The sequence below is a fragment of the Entelurus aequoreus genome, linkage group LG23 (assembly GCF_033978785.1).
Source record: "Entelurus aequoreus isolate RoL-2023_Sb linkage group LG23, RoL_Eaeq_v1.1, whole genome shotgun sequence".
Taxonomy (NCBI): domain Eukaryota; kingdom Metazoa; phylum Chordata; class Actinopteri; order Syngnathiformes; family Syngnathidae; genus Entelurus; species Entelurus aequoreus.
Window position 1 is genome coordinate 17607631 of NC_084753.1, and position 15478 is coordinate 17623108.

Here is a 15478-nt window from a genome sequence, read left to right on the forward strand (position 1 = left end):
TTTGGTATCTGATAAAAAAAAGGCTTGCACCTACCGGAAGTAGCGTGACGTAGTCAGTTGAACATATACGCAAAGTTCCCTATTGTTTACAATGATGGCCGCATGAAGTGAGAGAGATTCGGACCGAGAAAGCGACAATTTCCCCATTAATTTGAGCGAGGATGAAAGATTTGTGGATGAGTAAAGTGCAAGTGAAGGACTAGTGGGGAGTTGAAGCTATTCAGATAGGGAAGATGCTGTGAGAGTGACCTGATATTCAGCTGGGAATGACTACAACAGTAAATAAACACAAGACATATATATACTCTATTAGCCACAACACAACCAGGCTTATATTTAATATGCCACAAATTAATCCTGCATAAAAACACCTGCGTGTTTGTTATGCTAGCTCCTAGCTCCTCTGCTAGCTCCTAGCTCCATAGAACACGCCAATACAATTCAAACACCTGATCAACACACACAATCACTCAGCCCAAAAGACCGTTTACCTAACCCAAGGTTCATAAAGCTTATATATTTTTAAAAAGTTACGTACGTGACGCGCACATACGGTCAAGTTATCGAATGTTTAGCAGCCAAGGCTGCATACTCACGGTACCTGATATTCAGCTGGGAATGACTACAACAGTAAATAAACACAAGACATATATATACTCTATTAGCCACAACACAACCAGGCTTATATTTAATATGCCACAAATTAATCCTGCATAATAACACCTGCGTGTTTGTTATGCTAGCTCCTAGCTCCTCTGCTAGCTCCTAGCTCCATAGAACACGCCAATACAATTCAAACACCTGATCAACACACACAATCACTCAGCCCAAAAGACCGTTCACCTAACCCAAGGTTCATAAAGCTTATATATTTTTTAAAAAGTTACGTACGTGACGCGCACGTACGGTACGGTACGTGTTATGCTAGCTCCTAGCTCCTCTGCTAGCTCCTAGCTCCATAGAACACGCCAATACAATTCAAACACATGATCAACACACACAATCACTCAGCCCAAAAGACCGTTCACCTAACCCAAGGTTCATAAAGCTTATATATTTTAAAAAAGTTACGTACATACGCAAAAAAAAGCCAAAGCTGCATACTCACAGTAGCACGTCTGCGTCTTTGTCATCCAAATCAAAGTAATCCTGGTAAGAGTCTGTGTTGTCCCAGTTCTCTACAGGCGTCTGTGTATCCAAATCAAAAGTCCTCCTGGTTAGAGTCTCTGTTATCCGAGTTCTTCCATCTTGACTGCATCTTTCGGGAATGTAAACAAAGAAGCGCCGGCTGTGTACTGTTGTGGCTGACTACGTTCGAAAAATACGTCCATTTCGCACCGACAACTTTCTTCTTTGCTTGCTCGGCTTCCTTCTCCATAATGCAATGAACATGATTGAAACAGATTCACGAACACAGATGTCCAGAATACTGTGGAATTATGAAATGAAAACAGAGCTTTTTCGTATCGGCTTCAATGTGGAAGGCATACCCGTGTTCGCCGGGCTACGTCACACGCATACGTCATCCTCAGAGGCGTTTCGAACCGGAAGTTTAGCGGCAAATTTAAAATGTCACTTTATAAGTTAACCCGGCCGTATTGGCATGCGTTATAATGTTAAGATTTCATCATTGATATATAAACTATCAGACTGCGTGGTCGGTAGTAGTGGGTTTCAGTAGGCCTTTAAGACATAAGAGGCGCTGACGTCAGTGACTGCCGCGATGCCAAAAGTTAAAGGATTGACTGGAAAGACTGATTTGAAGCTGGGCACAGGACATGATGGGATTCAAGAAGGGATACTACAAAAAATACTCCAGGAATTTAAAGAAGAAATGATAGAAAAATCGGAAGAATTGATGGATGGATGGAAGAGGATATGAAAGAAATGAAAGAAGAAATTAAAGAAATGAAAAAAGAGAACAACTCCAGAAATAAAGAAGCCACTGAAATGAGCAAACAAATGAAGATCCTTCAAGAAGACAACAACATGCTGAGGAACATCATAGATGAAATGGATCAGGATAAACGAATGAATGATATCATTGTGACAGGGCACCGAATTAAACCAAGATCCTATGCGAAAGCTGTGAATAATGAAGGTGAACCTGATGAAATGGATATGGTCTCAGCAGAACAGCAAGTGGTCAACTTTCTGCAATCAAAAGAAATTGAAATTGACATTAATACCATTGAAACATGCATCCCACTGAACGGAAGAAACAACAACGCCACTCCAGTCGTGCTCGTGAAACTCGTAAACAGAAAATCTAAAATGGCATTGCTGAGACAGGGAAAGAAGCTGAAGGGAACAAATGTGTACATGAATGAGCATCTCACAAAACGTAATGCTGGAATCGCCAAGAAAGCATGCGACTTGAGAAGGCAGGGAAAAATCCAGGGAACTTGGAGCGCCAACTGTAAAATCTACATCAAGCTGAATGGAAGTCCAGAAGCAAGAGTAATTGTTGTCCATGACATCAAGGACCTGGACAATTTTTAAAGTTTACACAGCTACCACAACAACGATGATAATGGACTCTGACAGAAAACTAGCGCCTAAATTCAGCATCGGCACTACTATGTTCCAAGGGACGACTAAACAAGAGGACCTACATTCAGGATTGCATCCACCTACACTTATAGAGATTATTGAAACAACATCAAAGTTTGTTGAACAAGAAAATATGGAACTAAAAAATTTCTGCAACAAAGATCACAAAAACCAGGATTTGGAAAATGATATAGATCCAGATACACATTTTTTCTCCCACATCAGTAATAGTTGTTTTTATTATACAGATGATCAATATAATAGCAACATTGAATGTGATAACAAATTGTCAATTATTCATTTTAATAGTAGAAGCTTGTATGCAAATTACAACAACATTAAGAACTTTTTGGAACACATCAACGAACCCTTCCAAGTGATTGCTGTCACAGAAACATGGATTGATGATAAAAAAAGGGATAGATTTTGATCTGGAGGGATATGAACTAAACTACATCAACAGAACCAACAAAAATGGAGGAGGAGTAGCTGTGTACGTGATGAAGAACCTTAACTACAAAGTGGTAAAAAACATGTCATTTGCCATAGATAATATCTTAGAATGTATAACCATTGAAATATGTCAGGAAAAAAGCAAAAACATATTCATCAGTTGTATATATAGATCACCTAAGTCAAGTATAGAAACATTTGAAGAATGGATCAAGGCAACTCACATGGACAATGGTCAAAGAATAATGTTCTTATGTGGTGACTTTAATATTGACTTATTGAACCCCAACAAGCAAAAGTCTATTGATGACTTCATTGATACAATGTACAGCATCAGTCTATATCCTAAAATCACAAGGCCAAGCAGAATCACAGGACACTGTGCCACGCTTATTGATAATATTTTTACCAATGATTTTGATAATAACACTACAAGTGGTCTACTTATAAGCGACGTTAGTGATCATCTGCCAGTTTTTACAATATATGATGGAAACTACAAGAAGAACATGGAAGACAAAATGACATTTCGAAGACTATGCACAGAGAAGAGGATGACTGCCTTCAAAATTGAGCTACAAAAGCAAGATTGGGACAATGTGTATAATGAAAAAGAGGTTGATGAAGCATATGAACATTTCTTAAACAAGTTCATAATACTTTATGACAAACATTGTCCATGGATACAACTCAGTAACAAGCAGAGAAAGAATAATCAACCATGGATGACAAAAGGATTAAAAAATGCTTGTAAGAAGAAGAATACACTATATAGAAAATTTATAGAACAAAGAACTATAGAGGCAGAAATTAAGTACAAAAAGTATAAAAACAAGTTAACAGACATACTACGATCATGTAGAAAAGAATATTACAGTGAATTATTGGACAGGAACAAAAATAATATGAGAGCAACATGGGGCATCCTCAATAGTATTATTAAAAATGGAACTAAGAGGGACTACCCTCAATACTTCTTAGATGAAAATTAAAAAAATGACAACATAAAGGAAGTAGTTGAAAGCTTCAATAATTATTTTGTAAATATTGGACCAAAATTGGAAGAAAGGATTCCAGACCCAGTTCCAATTGAGGACTATAATGATACCATAAAGCGAAATCCCAACTCCATGTTCCTCAGTAATGTGACACAGGAGGAAATAGTTACAATCGTGAAAAAATGTAAATCTAAGACTTCAACTGATTGTAACGGAATTGATATGGAAACGATAAAACAGGTTATTGAAGAGATCTCAGGACCATTAATGTATATTAGTAATCTATCATTTCAAACAGGTACATTTCCAAACAAAATGAAAACACCTAAAGTTGCACCAATTTATAAGACTGGAGACAAACATCAATTTACAAATTATAGACCTGTTTCTTTACTTCCACAATTTTCTAAAATCATTGAAAAACTGTTCAATAACAGATTAGAAAGTTTCATAAATAAAAATAGAATACTCGAAGAGAACCAATATGGATACAGAGCTAATGTTTCAACTTCAATGGCTTTAATTGAAATTACAGAAGAAATTACCAATGCAATAGATAGTAAAAAATGTGCGGCAGCGGTTTTTATGGATCTAACTAAAGCATTTGACACAATTAATCACAATATTTTAATCAAAAAACTAGAACGATATGGCATCAGAGGGTTAGTCTTAAACTGGATAAGAAGTTATCTAACGAACAGGAAACAATACGTGAAGCTAGGCGAACACACGTCTACAACGCTAAATATATCCTGTGGTGTACCTCAGGGATCAATACTAGGACCTAAATTATTCAATCTCTATATAAATGACATTTGTAAAGTTACAAAAGATTTAAAGTTAGTATTATTTGCGGATGATACAACAGCGTTTTGTTCAGGAGAGAACACACAGGAGATAATACAAATAATAACAGAAGAAATTAACAAATTAAAAAGATGGTTTGACAAAAACAGACTATCGTTGAATCTTAGTAAAACTAATAATGCTATTTGGTAACAGTAGAAGAGAAAGTCAAACACAAATACAAATAGACGGAATAGAAATTGAAAGAGTAAACGAAACCAAATTTCTAGGTATAATGATTGATGATAAATTGAACTGGAAATCTCACGTAAAAAATATACAACATAAAGTTGCAAGAAACACGTCAATAATGAATTAAGCAAAACATGTTCTAGACGAAAAATCCCTTCATATTCTCTACTGCTCACTAGTGTTACCATATCTGAGCTACTGTGTAGAAATATGGGGAAATAATTACAAAAGTACACTTCATTCATTAACGGTGTTACAAAAAAGATCAGTTAGAATAATACATAATGTCGGATATAGAGAACATCCAAACCCTTTATTTATTGAATCGAAAGTACTGAAACTCCACGACTTAGTGAATTTGCAAACAGCTAAAATTATGCACAAAGCAAAGTACAATCTGCTACCCAAGAAAATACAACAATTCTTCTCAAAAAAAGAGGAGAAATATAATCTTAGTGAGAAATGTAATTTAAAACATTTGTATGCACGTACAACACTTAAGACCTTCAGTATATCAGTATGTGGAATTAAATTATGGAATGGATTAAGCAAAGCAATCAAACAATGTACTAATATGATACACTTCAAGAAACTCTTCAAACTTAGTGTTTACAAAGTACAAAGAAGAAGAACCATGACAAACATTCTCAATTTATTTCATCCATCCATTCATTCATTCTTAAAGTAATCTTACTTATCTCATCATATGAAATATGACTTACTTCACCAATTATTTTTATTAAATTCTTACTATTATTTATTTATTTATTTTTATTGTGATTACTTAGAGTTTATTGTGAAAAAATTGTGAACAGGAAGTGAACAAAAAGTTTTGCAACTGTTATGTAAAGAAAGGGGGTAGGATTAAATAAGCTCTGCTTCTTCCTACTCCTTTTCGAACATGTTGAAAAGAAACAGGAAATTGTGATGTATCATGTTGTATGCTTGCATGTTCGAAATAAACTCAAAACTCAAACTCAAACTCTTTGATGTTGTGATTATACTGTTCAGTAGTTTAGTATTTACAAGAGTTATTAATGTTGGAAAATAAATTTATATCTGGGTTAATGTCCAGTTCCAAGTCCAGTGTGTTGTGCTCATAGTGATCCAATGTGTTAAATTCAGTAAATTGTTCATAGTCCATTATCCGCTGATTTAGATGACTGTCGTCACCCATTGTAGCGAAAGTCATATTGTTGTGTGACATGGTGTGTTGTTACCTTAGTTCAGTTAGACCAGAATGCCAGTCCCTTTGGCTCTTCCCTACTGGTACTTGTCTAACTCCTCCATGCTTCTGATGAGTACCACTTTTGCATTCATTCCGTTCAACTTCACAAAGATCTTGCAACTTGTGGTCCAAGTATTCTGTATTTTCCCCTGCTTCCTGAGGTGGTGTGCCTTTTTTGCAATGTCTGCGTTGTGCTTCGTTAAGTGCTCGTTCAGAAAGATGTTTGAGCCCTTTAACTTTCTCCCCTGGCTCAGTAGTGCGGTCTTGTGCTTTCGGTTTACAAACCTTATGATGACAGCTGGTTTGTCATTGCTGTCGTTTCTCCTGGGCAGGGTATGGCAAGCCTCGATGGTGTTACAGTCCAGTGTGATTCCTTTGGACTGTAGAAAGGTAGCCACTTGTTGCTCCGTTGAGATATCCAGCTCACAGTCGGCGACACCGCTCGCCCCCGCGTTGTTACCGGCGGTCACCGCCCGCGCGTATGACCGGGGTTTTATGTGGAGACCCGATACAATCACATCATTTATCCTGCTGTATTGCTCCAAAGCTTGTACACTGCTCTCCAAAAAGTCGAGTCGTTCTGGATCCGCAGCGTCTTCACTTCCGCAACCAGCTCCATGATCGTTTTCTGCTGTTTACTCACAACAGACATCTCCTCCGTCAGAAAGTCAAGCGACTTTCTAATTTCGTCGATGTCCTCCTTGTTCTTCTTGGTTCCCATGTTGATTACCACTCGGACACTGGCTTAGAGACGAGCCACCCGAGGGTAACACGTTAGCAGTGTTTGTAGCAAAAGTTTAGCAGCTCGGTAGCTTGTTGTAAAAAGTAGTAGCCTTGTGTAGGCAAAGTCCACACAAACTACACTAGTCCAGCACGCTCACTTGACCATGCATTGGCGTTTTCAAAGCACAATATCCAATTGTAGAAACAGGAAAAAAAATGGTTAAACTGAAAAATCCGCAAGGACGCTCTGCTGCGTGCTCGATGGCAAGTCCTGAGAATTTGCTAAATTTAGTCCTACTCTCAAACTTAAGAATAAAAGCTATTTATCAACTTTCTTAAGTCTAAGAATCACTCCTACTCTCCACGATATTTAATAGACCTTCAGAGGTGTCCTAAGTGGTTAGGAGTTGCTAGCGGGGGATGGCACTGAGGCGAGAGAGACGTGTGCGAACGTTCAGGGAGCGGAAGGATGTCCTGGCTTTGTTTGATGACGAGCAGCTGATCAAACGGTATCGTTTAGACAGAGCGGGTATTATTTTTGTCACAGATTTAATAAGGGGCGTCATCTCATCAGCAGAGCTTTCACAGCAGAACTAAAGGTCATCACAATGCTTCGATATCTCACCACTGGGAAAATGCAACAGTGTAACGCTGATGATTTGGGGCCATCACAACCATCAGTTAGCAGAATTGTTATGGAAACAATAATGGCCCTTACTGCTCCTCACCTCGTCATGCGTTTCATTGACTTTCCAACTATACACCCCGGATAATTCAGCAGAAGCCAACTGCATTCATGCAGGTAGCTGGCTTCCCTTCCACGATTGGTCATTTCCATGGACACAGAAATTACGTCACCTAAAATTCCGTTTACGGCACATAGTAATGTCGTAGTTCAGCTCTGAGTGTGACACTTACGATTCAGTCCTACACGTCGCTGAAAGTGTGAGTAAGACGCTTGATAACTAACTTTTAAGTGCAGCTTTCAGCAAAGAATTTCTTTACTCATAAGTCAACTCTTAGCAGACTTCTTAAGAGTAATTCTAAGAAGCTTGATAAATACGGCCCCTGATTTACTCTTATTGTCCACAATGTGGGAGCAAATATGTAGCATTCAGAGACTTGATATTTAAGCTTAATTTGAAAAGCACTCCGCAATGCAATGCTTTGTTGAACTCGTGACGTCTCGTGGGCCAATTTGGAGACGCTGGTGGGCCGCACTTTCCCCGTGGGCTGTAATTTGGACACCCCTGTATTATACAGTATAGTAGACTTTGCGTGTAGTTGCAATTCCAAGGCGTTAGACGGCAGTAGTGTATAGACAATGATGTGTTGTCTATCAAGGAAGTAGTCTTTGCCATGAAGCTGAATGTGGCAGTTTAGTCTTTTGTTGAGCCCTACAAAGTGTAAGTAGAGATGGGTACTGAATCCGGGGTTTTTTTTGGCCTCCCACCGGTTCTACCGGACACCAATTCACGTAAAATCCCCACGTGCCATCGTGCGGTAACCGGGTTGTACTTGACGTCACGTTGCTGACTCAGCTGGCTCTTTACGATCACTCCAGCAGCACTGAAAGCAAACGCCGCCAAACTACCGCTAGATAATGAGGCAATTTTCAATGCCAACAAAGAAATTGTCTCAAACATTCGCCATCTTAAAGGCCTACTGAAATGAATTTTTTTTATTTAAACGGGGATAGCAGATCTATTCTATGTGTCATACTTGATCATTTCGCGATATTGCCATATTTTTGCTGAAAGGATTTAGTATAGAACAACGACGATAAAGATTGCAACTTTTGGTATCTGATAAAAAAAAGGCTTGCACCTACCGGAAGTAGCGTGACGTAGTCAGTTGAACATATACGCAAAGTTCCCTATTGTTTACAATGATGGCCGCATGAAGTGAGAGAGATTCGGACCGAGAAAGCGACAATTTCCCCATTAATTTGAGCGAGGATGAAAGATTTGTGGATGAGTAAAGTGCAAGTGAAGGACTAGTGGGGAGTTGAAGCTATTCAGATAGGGAAGATGCTGTGAGAGCCGAGGGTGACCTGATATTCAGCTGGGAATGACTACAACAGTAAATAAACACAAGACATATATATACTCTATTAGCCACAACACAACCAGGCTTATATTTAATATGCCACAAATTAATCCTGCATAAAAACACCTGCGTGTTTGTTATGCTAGCTCCTAGCTCCTCTGCTAGCTCCTAGCTCCATAGAACACGCCAATACAATTCAAACACCTGATCAACACACACAATCACTCAGCCCAAAAGACAGTTTACCTAACCCAAGGTTCATAAAGCTTATATATTTTTAAAAAGTTACGTACGTGACGCGCACATACGGTCAAGTTATCGAATGTTTAGCAGCCAAGGCTGCATACTCACGGTACCTGATATTCAGCTGGGAATGACTACAACAGTAAATAAACACAAGACATATATATACTCTATTAGCCACAACACAACCAGGCTTATATTTAATATGCCACAAATTAATCCTGCATAATAACACCTGCGTGTTTGTTATGCTAGCTCCTAGCTCCTCTGCTAGCTCCTAGCTCCATAGAACACGCCAATACAATTCAAACACCTGATCAACACACACAATCACTCAGCCCAAAAGACCGTTCACCTAACCCAAGGTTCATAAAGCTTATATATTTTTAAAAAGTTACGTACGTGACGCGCACGTCCGGTACGGTACGTGTTATGCTAGCTCCTAGCTCCTCTGCTAGCTCCTAGCTCCATAGAACACGCCAATACAATTCAAACACATGATCAACACACACAATCACTCAGCCCAAAAGACCGTTCACCTAACCCAAGGTTCATAAAGCTTATATATTTTAAAAAAGTTACGTACATACGCAAAAAAAAGCCAAAGCTGCATACTCACAGTAGCACGTCTGCGTCTTTGTCATCCAAATCAAAGTAATCCTGGTAAGAGTCTGTGTTGTCCCAGTTCTCTACAGGCGTCTGTGTATCCAAATCAAAAGTCCTCCTGGTTAGAGTCTCTGTTATCCGAGTTCTTCCATCTTGACTGCATCTTTCGGGAATGTAAACAAAGAAGCGCCGGCTGTGTACTGTTGTGGCTGACTACGTTCGAAAAATACGTCCATTTCGCACCGACAACTTTCTTCTTTGCTTGCTTGGCTTCCTTCTCCATAATGCAATGAACATGATTGAAACAGATTCACGAACACAGATGTCCAGAATACTGTGGAATTATGAAATGAAAACAGAGCGTTTTCGTATCGGCTTCAATGTGGAAGGCATACCCGTGTTCGCCGGGCTACGTCACGCGCATACGTCATCCGCAGAGGCGTTTCGAACCGGAAGTTTAGCGGCAAATTTAAAATGTCACTTTATAAGTTAACCCGGCCGTATTGGCATGTGTTATAATGTTAAGATTTCATCATTGATATATAAACTATCAGACTGCGTGGTCGGTAGTAGTGGGTTTCAGTAGGCCTTTAAAGCGAATATACAGTTCATTGGCTTTGCTATTGTCACGCTACTAATTAGCATTAGCGATTTTACATGGCAATTTCGACACCTCCAAATGTGGTAAATGAAGACAACTAAGATGCATGTTACAATCAAACAGCTGGTGCATAATACGTGCAGTATTAACACTTATTAGGTCGCAACAAAAGACGAGACAGCAAAGACCGAACTGACCAGCCAACACACTATAAACTCCTGCCATCTAACGTCTTGGTCTTGCAAGTGTAATTGAAACTCAGAGATGTCATAATAAAATAAGATAACAATTGGACAGCAGTTAGCTGATTTTTTAATGTTGCAATAAAATTAGATTTTTATTGTCAAAAACAATGTTTGACACACAAAAGTACAGAAAATTGGTACCATTGAGTACAGCTATCCGGGTAAATATTGTACTTTTTACACAGAAGCGGTTTTATTGTAATGTGCGTCTTAGTTGTGGTTTTCATTACCAAATTTGAAGGTGTTGAAATTGCAATGTAAAATCGCTAATGCTATTCAGTAGCATATATATGGCAAATCCAATGCAAATTAGCATTGGGCTAGTGGAGTCTTCCTTTACGTTCCAAAGTTGTTGTTTTTTTTAAAAAACAGGCATCATTTCTTTGTTGGCATTGAAAATTGTAACATTACTCCGAGGCGGTTTGACTGAGTCCGCTTTGAGTGTTGCTTGAGTGCTTTTTTCCTTGCCAAGTGTTTGAGTCGGTTTTTAGTCTGCAACTGAACGTGACATCACGCGCAACAAAGGTTTTGAAATATGATTTTACGTAAATCTACGGACTTTTTGGTCAGTGCCATTAAAAGTAGTGACTTTGGTACCCATCCCTAGTTGGGACTGGAGAGTTTTATTCATTGATATGTGAACAAAACTATTAGCGTATTTTTGCGATCATAGTATTGCTGTGTAAAAATACTATTCGAGAAAAACCCTGTCACGTGACAGTTTAAATGTCTACAACCAACATGTTCTGCTGTCTTTCAGCCCGTAAAGAACATTCTGGAGCGTCCCATCAGCTGATGGCTGCACATAAAAGGTTGGAGAAAGAACACCCTTGTTACTTGAGAATGAAATGTAACTCAGTAAAACAAAAAATAAGTAATATTTGTATCTTCTGCTCAGTTTTCAGGACCTGTGTGTGTACTTTGGGGCGGCGGGAGACAAGGAAGTGACGTCTGGTCATTTCTTCATGCTGTGGTTCGAGTTTTGTGCCGACTTCAAGGCCAGGTGGAAGAAGGAGAATAGGAACATCTCTAAAGCCAGGTATGGGAGTAGACGGGGATGCACTTTATGGACTAAAGTCTTCAGGGGGTATTTGATCAGAGAGATACAGTTGGTGTAGAAGTTTGGACAGTTCCAAAGCCTAAACTAGAACAGGAATGTCAAACTCGTTTTCATTGAGGGCCACGTCGCAGTTATGGCCGCTTGTAACAACAAATATAAATAACTGAAAACATGTTTTATATTGTAGTTAATTCAAAATAGCTACCCTTTGCTCTGATTACGGTTTTGCACACTCTTGACATTCTCTCGATGAGCTTCAAGCACACTTGTGAAGTAAAAACCATTTCAGGTGACTACCTCTTGAAGCTCATCGAGAGAATGCCAAGAGTGTGCGAAAAAGTAATCAGCGCAAGGGGTGGCTATTTTGAAGAAACTAGAATATAAAACTTGTTTTCAGTTATTCCACCTTTTTTTGTTAAGTACGTAACTCCACATGTGTTCATTCATAGTTTTGATGCCTTCAGTGACAATCTACAATGTAAATAGTCATGAAAATAAAGAAACTTTTGGCCTGTACTGTATCTATCTATATCTATATTAAAAAATATATGTTGATTTTACTGTTAAACAAAACTGGCAAACAATTCTATTGTAAAATACTGTTTTTTTTACAACACATTGTGGTAAATTGAAAAGCAATACCACTGGGTTTTTTTTTAAGGAAAAACTGACATTTTAGTTGCCATCATATTCCTGTACAATTTGCTAGTTTTTTTTGTGACAGCATTTTACTATAAATTGAAAAAGTTTTTTTTGTTTGTTTGTTTGTTTTTTGTTTTTTTTTAGTTCTGGCAACTGAGCGGTCAGTTCTTTTCCGTAAAAAAAATGTGATAACAATTTTCCATACATCGTAAAAACAGTGAACTTAATTTTTTCCATTAAAAAAAAAAAGTGGGAGAGTGTTTTCAATGTACAGTAATCTGCTGTAGAAACCACTGTAAAATCTTGTAATTTCTACAGTGTACAATTTCGATTTGATGGATAATCTGCTTTTAACTCATAACTCAAGCAGATATTTAAGTATTTATTATTACAAAAAAAATGTTTGGAAAGTATGAAAATGTAATATTTGATATTATTAAAGTTTAAAAGGTATGCAATTTCATGCAGTACATATATTATTTCTGTCAAAATGGAAAAAAAATAATATACACACATATACACATATTTCCAAGCGTTCGTGGGCCATAAAAAAAATTATGTGGGGGGTGATCTGGCCCCCAGGCCTTGAATTTGACACTTGTGAACTCAATCAGTCAATCATCAATCAATCAATCGTTTATTTATATAGCCCTAAATCAAAAGTGTCTCAAAGGGCTGCACAAGCCACAACGACATCCGCGGTACAGAGCCCACATAAGGGCAAGCAAAAACTCACACCAGTAGGACGTCGATGTGAATGACTATGAGAGACCTTGGAGAGGACCGCATGTGGGTACCCCCCCGGGTACCCCCCCCCGATCATTTCTTCCATGTTAATACCTTCCTATAGGTGTAATGACCAAGTGTCCCAATACTTTTGTCCACATAGCACATCTGTTTATCTATTTACAGTATCAATCGATTCAATCTTGTGTTGTTACACCCTAAAAAGTGTTAATACTGTGAATGTTGTACTTACTTACACACCAGTTTGATTATTATGTGCATCTCAGTTGTAGTTTTAAATTACCAATTTTGGAGGCGTTGAAATGGCCATGTAAAATCAGGAATGCTAATCCATAGCATGTGTATGGCATATCCAATGTAAATTAGCATCGAGCTAGCGCATTTTGAAAAGCAGAGCCTTACTTTTGAGCGCTTTCCATCAGGCTTGCTTTCGCTTTGTTGGTATTGAAAATTGCAACTTTATCTAGAGCAGTGGTTCTTAACCTGGGTTCGATCGAACACTAGGGGTTCGGCGGAGCCGCCGCCACGTAGGTAAAGACACATCCGACTTATCGTGTAAATAAAAACTTCTCCCTATCGGCGTATTATGGATACCCCCAAACAATGTTCCCTCTAATTTTCCATCTGATTTGCAGGTTATTTGATTGATTGATTGAAACTTTTACTAGCAGATTGCAAAGGACACATTACAGTACATATTCCGTACAAATGACCACTAAATGGTAACACCCGAATAAGTTTTTCAACTTGTTTAAGTCGGGGTCCACGTTAATCAATTCATGGTAATGTGTGTTAGGTATGTAATTTGTTGTGAGTTCATTCACTGTGTTGGTTTTGTTCTTTAAACAAGGTGATGTTCATGCCTGGTTCATTTTGTGCACCAGTACAAAAACATGACTTTCTTGAATTTGGAAAAAAAACCACATTATTTTTCACTAAAGCAGGGTTCGTTGAATGCGCATATGAAACTGGTGGGGTTTGATACCTCCAACAAGGTTAAGAACCACTGATCTGGAGGCAGTCCGCTACTTGACGTCAAGTGTAGCAAAGGTATACAAATCGGTACTCTATTGTACCGATGGAAATTGGCCTGTAGCCATAAAAGTACAGACTTTCCTAAAGCTGATGTGAGCAACTAAAATAGCACTTTTAAACAATTGATGTGTGCTTATGATTATTTCCCTTAATATCCCCACAATATGTTCATTCACTTCATCTGCAGAATGTGTTGCCAGATGGGAAATCAAAAACGATCCAACCAGAAGCTTTGAATTGTCGCATTTCGAGGGAAATAATCGTGCTACAGTAAAAGATTCCCGTCTACCGTGTACTGTATCGTATAACTTGTAATACACTTTTACATAAAGTACATAAATACATCAAGTGGAACTGCACTTTTTGGAGAATTTTGCCCATCATCCTTATGTGAGACAAGAACACACATTTCCCTTTAATGTGCATTTGAAATAGTAAAACACTGCTAGTACGAGGCGGCTAACAACGTAAGTATTTGGGATTGATCTACAAAAAAACATCCAAAAACCACCAACAATTCCATTTACATGGCTAGGAAACTCTTTTTTATTTCTCACTGTAGCAGCAAAAGGAGAGCACAAGTGCTGAAAGATACAACCATCCCAGTGAGAGCAGACACTAAGTCACCGTTTTATGTTCCTATTTGAAGCGTCGAGCAATAGTGCCACATTATAACACGTTGAGACTCTCACCAAGTCTGCCATTAGTGGTAGCAAACACAGAAAATGCTCTCTATGTTGTGGTAGTTGCGCTCTGTGAAATCAATGTACCCAGAAAATATTAAAATGACCAAAATACTGTAAATATTTCATGTTGCTACTACATTATATGCTGCTACTACATTATATACATAGACGGTATGTATATAAAACATTGTTGGAGGCTTTTAGAGTGCTATAAAGGCGGAGTAGATCGTATCCCAATTACCTGTCAAGCGATGCGTCGTGGAAGACGCCAGAGGTTGTAGCAATTTCTAAATGCAAACAAACGAGAGCAACAGGGAAGTGCTCTGAACGGACAGACTAAGGGAAACAAAACAAAATGCTGATACACAGTAAAAACACTTACTAGGAATGTGGAGCAGACGGCGTCCACAAAGTACGTGCGTACTAGAGCTCAGCATTGAAAGACTCCTCAACAGTCACCAGTGAATAATGTCCTCACAAACCAATGGTGTCGCAAGCTCAACTTAAATAGTGCTAATTACAAACAGAAAACAGGTGAGGGGGAAAGGGCTGGAAGGCAGGCGTAAAGCTG

At 38.5% G+C, this 15478-nt stretch overlaps 1 protein-coding gene across 1 annotated transcript in view; it reads left to right on the top strand.

The window, feature by feature from the left end:
- The window catches only part of LOC133640755 (formin-like), a 95312-nt gene that overhangs the window by 75872 nt on the left and 3962 nt on the right, over positions 1–15478 (top strand). Inside the window, exons 17-18 of the mRNA XM_062034338.1 lie at positions 11498–11549; positions 11636–11776. Coding sequence (XP_061890322.1) covers positions 11498–11549; positions 11636–11776 — 193 coding nt within the window. The remainder of the gene's footprint in view (positions 1–11497; positions 11550–11635; positions 11777–15478) is intronic.